Below are 11500 nucleotides of genomic sequence, written 5' to 3'. Positions count from 1 at the left end.
TTAATAACTGTTGGTGGATGATTTTAAATACTGTACGTTCCACCCCCCACCCCCCCAAAACACTAATCCGTTAGTCTCAACGAGCAAAGCGGTTACCAAAAGGTAAAGTCGTTACTCGTTACATCAATTTGTACGGATGAGGTTTTTTGGGGTAAACTTCTTCCATGTACGTGGCAAAATATGAGTGGGTGTATGAAAAACATTCCTGCTATGTGGGGTAACAGCAGAACATGATCCATTAAATTAACTGCTTGGACAAGTGAAAACGGGAAGACAGAGACAGCAAAGGTTGTTTTCTGCAGCAGTTTTTTGTGTTTTTTTAATTTTTGTTAACGTTTCCAATTTGCAAAAAATAGAAAATCTCATATTCCCACATTTAACGGACCCATTTTTTTGTTTCTCAAAAAATAAAAATAAAAAATTCCAATCCATGCTGTAAATTTGTTCCGTTTGTATTGCAGTCCTTGGAAGATTTCTTCACCAAGATCTGGTCCCCTTCACTTTCTCTACCTCATTCATTTTCTCTTCCACCCTTTTGTTCACAGAGGCCTCGTGCCCATCAACTTCTTTTGTCATATTTACTATTATTACTATTATTTATTTTTTTGGGGTTTCTCCTCGAGGAGAGAGAGTTTTCTAAGCTCAACAGGGATCTGGGAATTCTGTATGGAGGTATTTTGGAATGTTTCCTTTTGTTTTTGGTTCATTGTGTTTGGTCCTTCTTCTCTATGGGTTCTCTATGGGGTTTCCTTTTTGGGTGTTTCATGTAAAATTGCGCTTGCCTTGGAGTTTTCTATGGTTTTTGTGAAGATCTTGTAATTTTTTCATCTGGGATTTTCACCATTTATTGGTTTGACTAGTGAAAGGGTGGAAAGTTACCGTCTTTTTTTATTTTATATTTTTTGCTGGAGAAGCGGTTTCATAGTATTTTTCTTTTTCCTCTTTCCTTTTCAAATGAATAAGTTATTAAATTATGTTTATTTATTGTGTTTATTGTAGATCAATGATCCAAATTCAAATTTTCTCTCAGAGTTTTTGACTTTTTGTTTTGTTTCTTTTCTTGTTTTTGAGAGGTTGTAATATTTTGCCATTTTTGTTTTGTTTTGTTTTGTTTTTTTTTTGGTACAATTGAGTTAATCACAGCTTTTGCAATTTACATTTCTTTATGACATCTGGTTAATTCTGTTAATTTTTTCTTATTTGAGTCTGATATTTCAAATTTTTTTTTTTTTACTTTTTTTTTTATTCTGTTCTCAGAATATGAATCTATAGGAAATGGGGAAGAAAGGGGGTTGGTTTTCTGCAGTTAGAAAAGCTCTCAGTCCCGATTCCAAGGAGAAGCGCGATCAGGTTTGCATTAGTTTCTTTTTTTATCTGTTGTTTCATTATTTACCTGTTATGAATGTCCAAATTTCTTATTCAAAAGTGTTATTTATATCAGAAAAACCGGAAGTCAAAGAAAAAATGGTTTGGGAAGCAAAAGAATGATACTGTGGATGATGATGTGGTTTCTCCTACCGAAGAAACTGCATTGGCTGCTCCCACCACTCCCCCTCCTGTAGAAGATGAAAAACTAACCGAGCCCCAGAATGATCAGAGCAAGCATGCTTACTCTGTGGCACTTGCCACCGCCGTGGCTGCTGAGGCGGCTGTAGCCGCTGCTCAGGCTGCCGCTGAGGTTGTTCGTCTAACTACGGTGCCTTATTATGGTGGGAAAACAAAGGAGGAGATAGCAGCTATCACAATTCAGACGGCTTTCCGTGGTTACTTGGTATGCTTATTGTCCCTTGAATCATATTTGCTTCGGTTGCATACATGTATTTATTTAGTTATAAGATACTTAATTTATGGTACAATCTGAAAGTAATATGTTGAAAAAGTTAAGATATGTGAGTTTGTAGTCTCTTGAAAATTTCAGACATGATCTCGTTTGGTATGCTAAATTTAGCACAAGTGGACCATTATTTTTGTTATATGATTTCATCATCTTATAGGTTCCTAGGTGCTGTTACAACTAAACAAAATTCAATTTTTGCATTTATAAGTAATTTTTTTTTTCCTAATTGATATTCCCATTTTAAAGTAGGTTTGAACTTATATGTGTCAACTTTAATGATTACTTTTGAGACTGAGTTCCATAATGTTATTTAGTGTTGATAGCAGGTAGAAAGGCATTTCGGCTTTAATTGAGGAAAGCAGTAAATCATTATCTTGCAGCATTATTGTCAAATAACCCCATTATCGAGAAATGAGCTGTATGCAATAAATGAATATTTGTTGTTTGTGATTTTCAGGCAAGGAGAGCTCTACGGGCTTTGAGAGGGTTGGTTAGGTTGAAGACACTGATACAGGGCCAGTCTGTTAAAAGGCAAGCTACAACCACATTAAGATGCATGCAGACTCTTGCCCGTGTGCAGTCTCAGATTCGTGCGAGGAGAATTAGAATGTCTGAGGAGAATCAGGCGCTTCAGAGGCAGCTTCAACAGAAAAGAGAAAAAGAGTTTGAGAAGATGAGAGCTTCTGTAAGTCTCTCTAATACAAGATGTTTGTTTTTGTTAGTATAGGATGTTTGTTTCTGCTGTTTTGTAAAAGTTGCCAATTCTGGTTTACTTGCTTCTATTTTTCCTTCTCCCTTGGGTTTGCTTCCCTTGTGGTTAATTCCACAAGCCATGAACACTTTGTTTCGCTGTTGAATATGACATTTTTCTAATGCCTATTTTTCTAAAGATTTTGGAATTTGTTATTCCTGAAACTTGTGCTTTAAACAGAAATTCATTAAAATTCTACTAACTTAAAAGTAAGAATGATTATTTTTTTGTACTTAATATATATATATATATATATTTTGTATTGCTCTTCATATGGTTGAAATATTATGCACTTTTGCTGCAGATGGGAGAAGACTGGGATGATAGCACTCAATCAAAGGAACAAGTTGAAGCAAAAGTAATGAACAAACAAGAGGCTGCTATGAGAAGAGAAAGGGCTCTGGCTTATGCATTTTCTCATCAGGTACTAGATTCTTCATTTTTACAGCTATAATTCAATGACTTAGCATACTTTGGCAATTGAAAATTTTATTGTGACCGTTTAAAATGCATCGAGGAATGAGACCACCATTGATGTATGAGTTGGACCAAAGAAAGAAAAAGAAAGTTTAGTAACATGTTATAGGCAATATTTTATAACATTATTCTTTCCCATCTACCGCCTGTTTTTGTTCTGTACTTTGTTGTTAAAGTTATGTTTGAAGGACTTAAAATGTTTTAAGAGAAATATAATGATCTTTAGGCAGAAGTGTATCTACCAGTTGCTGGAACATACTCCATTTTGCAACATATGGTTTGAAAATCTCGTCTATGAGGAAACACCATGTGCAGAAATAGAACATATCCACTTTGAATTTTGAGAAGATAAATGTGCAAAATTGTCTTTTTCATGTTTAGAGACCTAAGGAAAATGCTCTGTTGGATGACTTCGCTTTCTACTCCAGTTAAATACCTGGAAATATCATTCCTTTGTTTTAGTAAAAGTTTTGGTCATAATCTGAGGAGTGTTAATTTTTTCAACTTCTATTTGCTGGTTTATCATTACTTTTGCCTCACGAATTAGAATGTTAAGGGGACTATTTATATATGAAATTATGGCCATTTTCTTTAAGATGCAAATATTATGGTCTAATTCTTCGACCTCTTCTATTAGTGAGAAGGTTTTTCTTTTTTATTTATCATTTATTGAATAATGTGCATAGTCTGAAGTTCTGAATTGATGGCCTGTTATTAGACTAATTTTAAGGTCTTGATTTGGATTTTACGTGGATGATAATTTCTTACAGCAAATAGGGAAGAACTCATCAAAATCTGCAAATCCTACATTCATGGATCCCAACAATCCCCATTGGGGTTGGAGTTGGTTAGAACGATGGATGGCAGCTCGGCCATGGGAGAGCAAAAGCACAGTAGATAACAATGACCGCGCTTCCATAAAGAGCGCAGCAAGCCATGTCATGTCTCTTGGAGAAATTACCAAGGCTTACTACAGTCGTGATGACAGTGACCACGGTAGTAAGGCATCACCTGTTCCTAAGAAATCAAACCGTCTTGCTAGTCGCCATTCCCCTTCAACACCTATTTCCAAGACACCAACATCATCGTCATTGACTGGTAAAACCCCAAAGGCAAATGGCTGGGGTGGAGATGAGGACTCGAGGAGTGTGTTCAGTGTCCAATCTGAGCGTTACCGGAGGCATAGCATTGCAGGGTCTTCAGTAAGAGACGACGAGAGCCTTGCAAGCTCACCTGCTGTTCCAAGTTACATGGCACCTACACATTCGGCAAAGGCTAAGTCTCGGTTGCCAAGCCCACTAAGCGTGGAGAAGAATGGGACACCAGAGAAGGGATCTGTGAGTTCTGCAAAGAAACGGCTGACATTCCCTGGTACCCCAGTTGGATCGAGGAGACATTCTGGTCCTCCTAAGGTTGATATTAGCACTATTAAGGATGCTGCAGCGCTTACAGAGGCGAAAGTTGCCAGTGGAGGAGGAAGCAGGTAGTGCATGGGAAAAGAAAGAAGGAATAACTTAGATAGATATTCAGGGAGAAGATTGAATAAAAGATGGGATTTGTTTACATTGCCATCTTCCTAAGCTACACCTCTTGTTCAAGTTCAAGGTGTGATGGGAAAAAGGGAGAATAAAAATGGTTTGTCATTTTCAATTGTACTTGCAGTGGTCGGTGTTAACGTCTACATCTTTGTCTTCTTCTTCTCGTTTATAGCTATTTGTTGGAGGATTGGGTTTGGGGGTGATGTTAGTTCAAAGTAAAAGCACGCAGTTGATAATTTACATTGGTCGTAGTTCTGTGGTGATTGCTTCTCTTGTATTTTTTTTTTTTTTCCTTTTATTTTTCCCTGTTGCTAAGCTTAACTGGGTTCTTGAGGATGCCAAAGAAATCCAGGGCACTATGTTAACAACATTTTATGACACTTTTCATTTGTATCTTATATGTCAGGAATATCTAATTATCTAAGTATTTGGCCATCCTTACAGATTTGCCCTGTAACTTCCTAGCAAGAAATTCATTTGGACAAAAATGATATTGTTCTTTCAAGGCCGAAGACCTTTTGTTTTAGCATTTTTTTTTTTTTTTTGGTTTGGCAATGACTTTTGCTTTAGCATTTGATTATATAGTTTCTAGCATTCATATGTAGAATCTCTCTCTCTCTCTCTATATATATATATTTGCAAAAATGTAAAACGGCTCTACAAAACATTACTGAACATGCCTCCACCAAATAATCTTTTTTTTTTTTTTTTTTTTTGAAGCAAAATTTTCATAGTTTGTACATAATTCCCTTTTTAACAGTGTTAAATTCTCTTATCAGAAAAATGAAAAAAAATAGTATTAATGACTCTTAAATTCCTAATATTTCCAATCAACTAGGCATTTTTCTTTTTCGAATATCCAATCAACTAGAATTGAATCCAAATCAAACGCTGAATCTTCTGTTTACTTTCTCTGGGGGTTCTACTTCAATGTATAATGTAGTAATAGGTATGTCATTTAAAGCTTAAAAAATCATTGCGTTCATAGCCAAAGCGAGTTTTGTTTTTTTTTTTGAATACCAAAACTAAAAATCATACTTCAATGAGTCGTAACCTCATCAAAACTCAAAACCACATCTAAACCCCAGAAAATATTGGAACAAAAATAAACAAATATTTCATAAAAAATTAAAAGTAAAATGAGAAATTATAACACACACACACACACAGAGAAAGAGAGAGCACAAAAGTAAAATCTGCATTTGTCCGACATAGATAAGCAAAAAACAAAGTTTGTTTCTCTTCTCTTACATATAAGAGCAACCTTCTCCAACAAGTTCTGATGGCTCAATTTATCAAAAGAAAGAAAAAAGTCTTGAAGGCTCAGTTGATGGGTTTCATCTTTGGGCTTTCAACAGGTATAACATTTTTATAATTTAAGTATTATTTTCTGTTACTGACAAATGATACTTGAAAATTATTTTCGGTTATGGTTATCTGACCAACCCAAATGATTGGATGCGATTAGATTTAGTTAAAATTCAGTTGAATCGGAAAAAATGTTTGGTGGATTGGATCGCATTTCGTTAAAATTCAGTTGGGTCGAGAAGTTTGGGTTGGATTGGCTGTGATTTCATTAAAATTAATTCAGTCGACGAATTTGGTAATGGAACTGGTTTATGATATATCAAGATAAGAGTGGTATTAATTGAAACGTATTTATTTTAATATTTCAAGAAAAGAGTTTAATATAAACAAAGCAGTGTAAGAAAAACCGTGTGCTGGGACAGATTGCAAAAAGAACAAGTTTTTTTATATTTTATAGTTTAATATAAACAATGATCCATGTCTTTGACACCTTAACAGAGACCCATTTCATTCTTTATCCTCTTTTAAGAAAGAGAACCCAAAACCACCATAACTGTAGCACATCGGCGTAACCATATTCAGAGAACCCAAAACCACCATAACTGTAGAACATCGGCGTAACCATATTCTTTCTTCTTCATCTCCTTCTCCGCAAAGACCATAACAGAGATGGTTTCAACTCCATCATCAATGTGGCCATCCCTCCCACCAGAAATCCTTGAAGAGATTGCGATGCGTCTGGAGAGTCGTACGGACATCCTCCATCTACGCGCTGTTTGTACCGCTTGGCGTGCTTCAATCCCTCTTCCATCAAAAAACCCCCACAACCTTTCATTTTCAATCGCTTCCAACAATTGGGCCATTAGCGGTCACTTTCTAGTTAGAGAGAGAACTGTCTATTGTATACAACCTTTGAAAAAGATTTCAAGCTTTTTCACCAACAACAACAACAACAACAACTGGCTTGTCAATATTGAAGAGAGAGACTTTGGGAAAGTTCGTGCCACGGCCCCTTTTTCCCTATGCAAAATCATACCAAATTGGGATAAGTTCAGTATGATTGGTGGGCTATCCAAGAAGGTGATCAACTTATTGGATTATAAGGTGAGAGAAGTTGGTAAATCGTACTATCTTCTATTTAATCTTGACTTTTTTAAAAATGTTGTTGTGGGTCGTTGTAACAATGAAGATGGGTTTTGGGTCATGTTTATTCATTTTGGGAAATTGAGATTTTGGAAAATGGGTGATGAGAAATGGACACAAGTTGATGATGGGAGCGGACAATCTAATTATGTGCATATTGCTCTTCACAATGGAACAATATATGCTGTGGATTACACGGGACTGACTATAGCTGTTGATCCTTTGTCTTTGGAGGTTACTCAAGTTGCTTCTCATCCATATTTGGGTTTCCATAAGTACTTGGTGAATTCACTTGGGGATCTATTTCTGATTGATAAGGTTGAAGACTCTTCTGGTGGTGGAGAACCTTGTTTGAAAGTTTACAAGCTTGATGAAAAGAGAGGCGAATGGATTCCTGTGAATAGCTTGGGGGATCAGGTAATATTGTTGATGGGATCTGGTTGTTGCTGCTCTGTTTCAGCTAAAGATTTTGGTGGATTGAGGAGGAACTGCGTTTATTTCGGTGATCATTACTTCCGTGATGTTCAAAATGATTTCCCAAGGTGGCCTGTTGGCTTCTTTGACTTCGAGTACAATGTTGTTCAGCCCTTGAAATCTGTTGATATCAAAATTTTCTTGCCTAAACCAGCCTGGCTTTCGTGAAGACCAAGTTGAAAGGAAGAATATTATCTTTGAATTTTCGACCCCTGAAATCTGTTAGATTGGATTCTGTTTCTAATGCATTAGTATTGATGCGCCTTTGTTAGCCTTAAACATAACGTGGAGTAACATGTTTCATGAGCTGCATTTCAACCATTTTATGTTGTTTGGCATTTCAATAGCTTGATGATATTATTTTATATTGTTTCGGATTGGGTTTGGGGCTGATGTTAGTTCAAAGTAAGCAGTTGATAATACTTTGTTCATAGTTCAGTTACTAAGCTTATCTTAGTTCTTGTGGCTTCCAAAGAAATACAGTGCAAGCTTATCTTAGTTCTTGTGGCTGCCAAAGAAGCACAGTGCATTGTGTTAACAGCTTCTTATGACTGTTTCATTTGTATCTTGTATGTCAGAATATCTAATTATAACTATTATAGTTGGCCTTCCTTTTAGATTTGCCTTGTAACTTGTCAAAGAAAGAAATTCATTTGCACAAAAATGATATTGTTCTTCAACACTGAAGACCTTTTGCTTTAGCATTTGCTGAGGATTTCGCAGTGTCTTATGTGCAAGATGGTAATTCTTAAGTTGCAATCTATTCCAAAAGATTAAGCTGATAGAAACGTAATGTTTATAATAGTCAGCCCAGATCGTAGTGTGGTTTTCGTAATCTTCACCATTCTTTGCTATCTAAGGCTGGTTTCATGATGAAATAGAAGAGTTCTCCTTTACATGATATACTGGTGATTTTCTTACTGAGATCTCTGATATTTTCATTACAAACTGATGATCGAATATTATTAACTGTTTGGTTTTAAAACATAAAATACATTACCATTTGGATAGGGGGTCGATACATAAACATTTTTGGGTTCCTCTGTTCTCTACTTATATGGAAAACTTCTATATGGGGGAAAAAATGAGAAATCATATTTTGTTGACTTGTTTTACATGACGAGGAACAAGTGCAACAGCAGAGGACATGCTAACATGGAAAAATGGAATAGTTGGTACTGTAAATTAATGATTTTAAAGATAGTATAATTGACTACAAATTGAAAAGTTAAATAGCACATATGAAAATAAGACCAATTATTACACCAACTGATCTTTCTTGGGGAGCTTAAGCTTTGCATATATGTACATCCACACACTCACTATTATCATACTTTACATATTTAATTAATTTGCATTTGAAGTTAGATTGATCTCTTGAGTGTCATCATCTGGTATTGATGAGTATATTGAGCTTGATTTCTCTTGAGCATCCTCTGCGAACTTCTTTGATGAACATAGAAAAGGCCTTTGAGGCATTTCTAGGCCTTCAACTTCTCCTTAAGCATTTTTCTGACTTTGTTCATTGGAGGTCGATCATTTGGATTCGTTTGTATACACCATAATGCTACTATTATCATCTTCTTTCTTATTTTTGATTCGTTATCTGTTGCATCTTCCAATATTTCTAAGTCATTTCCTTCATCCAATTGGTTCTATACCCACGAAAGAAAGTAAACTTCACTTGTATGCACTGCAACTCCGCTCAAATTCTTTCTTCTACTTGCCATTTCCATTAACAACATTTCAAAACTGTAAACATCAGCTTTATATGAAACTCTTCCAATATTTTTATAAAACAACTTGGAGCTATGTATCCTGTGGTTCCCCTCGCTGCAGTTAACGACACGATGCTATCGTCTAACGGGCATAATTTTGCAAGTCCAAAATCAGAAATTTTTAGAATAAAATCCTCATCCAGAACAATGTTATGTGGCTTAATATCAAAATGCAAAATTTGCATGTCGCATGATTTCCAAAGATAGGAACATGGGCCTCCATGATTTCCTGGATTTTTCGCTGTTTAACTATGTGCAAATGTGTATATAATTAACTAAATTTACCATACCAAGTTTTTCCAAGAATCAATTACTTTTTGTTCAGAGTACTGTTTAAATTTAATTTCATATTCTTTGCTGATGGGATATTTGACACTAAGTTCTGGACAAAGGAAATCAAGAGTTGAGGATTTACGCCCAACGAGAACGAACTGGCCGTAGAGTTCTACGAATCCTACAATGCAAAAACCAAAAAATTAATCAAATAGATAAATGAAAAAAATGCTACAAGAAAAAAAAAAAATTGAAAAAAGAGAACTGTAAAACACGTTGCACATAAAGAATTCATTATATTTCACTGTTTACAAGGATAATTACTTAAATAATGTAGATAGGTAGGATGTTGAGAGGGTTATGTACTCAGCTTCAATATAAAAGAGAATCCTAGCCCAAGAACCTATACTATTCAAGAGCCTAATTAGAGGAGCAAAACAAAACAGATAGTATAATCTGAAGTCTCATCTATATATATATATATATATATAGCTAAATTCACACTAGGTTGACATGATGATTTTACCATCAAGATTTCTTTTATCAGTTTTTGAATTGCTTCAAATGAAGTGACTTCAAAATGCATGTGAGTTTAACTCATATATATATATATATATATATATATATATAATTAAATATGTAATCCCTCAAAATATTTCTTATGCAGAGTTTTGTCCAAGATTGTCAAAGCATAACTAAATTTTGTATAGAAAAAAAGGTCCTAGATAAGAAAAAAAGGCCCTGATGTTTTTCTTGGTAAGGGGATAAAACAATCAAAACCAGCAGGGCTATGAACTTGATCACGAATGGTATCTTTGTTTCCCATTTTGCTCTGTTACACTCACTCCACAAACTACTCTATCTTGTTCATCTGGTATGTTATCCATATGTATCAATAATATGATAATAATAATGCCGTGCACGATAAGTAAATGACTCAGAAAAAGTGGGTTGACTATCAGCATCAGCCATCCATATGATACGGAACACGATGATTATTAGGAATTCTTAGATCTTGATGGAAAACCAATTGAACCTTCATATTGGAATCTTTTTTATCAGTTTTTAAACTACTTTTAAGTATTAAAATTTAAAAATGTTTAAAGGTTTTCATGAGTCCTTATAAATTTGAAATTTATATAAGTTTATGTGTAGTTCACTTTGTCATTCTCCAAAGTTCTAGTTTTTTATTAAATCAGTATATTTACTAATATATTTTAAGGTCTCAATCTTTGAAGCTATGAAGATGAGAGAATCATTTGTGATTTTTATATCCAAAGATTAAAACCCATTTTACCATATTAGATAAATATTGCAAGCAATAATATTTATTTACTTTACTATTTTCTCGTTTATAACCTTTTTTTTTTAAATTTAATTTCCTTTAGTTTTGGGTTTGGGGATGATGTTGGTTCACAGCAAACAGTTTATACTTCTGTGGTTATTTGCTTCTTTTGTATTTTTCTTCTTTTTCTCTGTTACTTATAAGCTTATCTGATTCTTGAGAACAAAAGAAATCCTATACTGCACTGTGTTAACAACATCTTATGACCATTTCATTTGTATCTTGTATGTCAGGGATGTGATGTCTAATTATTAACTATTGCATGGTCTTCCTTTCAAATTTACCTCGAGAAAATTGTGTCGACAAACATGTATTTTTGTTCTTCGAGACTCAAGGAACTTTTTTTTTTACAATTTTTTTATTTAAATTTTTTAACTTAATTTTTTTTTTATTTGTAGCTTTTCTGGCAACTTCATTCATGAAGTCTTTCGCATTGGTCCTAGATTTAACCAACATTTTCACTGCTACAAGATCTCCACTAAGAACCTTACCTTTATATACAGAAACCATAGCTTCCACCTAATTTGTCCTTGAAACCATTGGTCATCTTTCTAATTTCTGAGTTGTACCTTATAA

At 34.6% G+C, this 11500-nt stretch overlaps 2 protein-coding genes across 3 annotated transcripts; both read left to right on the top strand.

Moving 5' to 3' along the window:
• Nucleotides 1-339: 339 nt before the first annotated feature.
• LOC107413666 (protein IQ-DOMAIN 3) lies at nucleotides 340-5091 on the top strand. 2 transcript variants are annotated; one of them, XM_016021677.4, is made up of 6 exons: nucleotides 340-672; nucleotides 1258-1350; nucleotides 1442-1771; nucleotides 2295-2522; nucleotides 2893-3012; nucleotides 3836-5091. In XM_016021677.4, exons 2-6 carry the CDS (start codon nucleotides 1276-1278, stop codon nucleotides 4550-4552), a joined length of 1470 nt encoding a protein of 489 aa, XP_015877163.4. In that variant the 5' UTR covers nucleotides 340-672; nucleotides 1258-1275; the 3' UTR covers nucleotides 4553-5091. The 2 variants fall into 2 exon arrangements, with proteins under 2 accessions (XP_015877163.4, XP_048325928.2); XM_048469971.2 differs by lacking the exon at nucleotides 340-672 and adding an exon at nucleotides 752-924.
• Nucleotides 5092-5815: 724 nt separating this feature from the next.
• On the top strand, nucleotides 5816-8145 carry LOC107413657 (F-box protein SKIP23). The gene has a single exon (XM_016021670.4). The coding sequence runs from the start codon at nucleotides 6581-6583 to the stop codon at nucleotides 7694-7696; it is 1116 nt and encodes a 371-aa protein (XP_015877156.3). The 5' UTR covers nucleotides 5816-6580; the 3' UTR covers nucleotides 7697-8145.
• The last annotated feature ends 3355 nt before the right edge of the window (nucleotides 8146-11500 follow it).

The sequence above is a fragment of the Ziziphus jujuba genome, chromosome 8, assembly GCF_031755915.1.
Source record: "Ziziphus jujuba cultivar Dongzao chromosome 8, ASM3175591v1".
In the NCBI taxonomy this organism is placed as follows: Eukaryota; Viridiplantae; Streptophyta; class Magnoliopsida; order Rosales; family Rhamnaceae; genus Ziziphus; species Ziziphus jujuba.
This window is presented reverse-complemented; position numbering and strand designations above follow the sequence as displayed.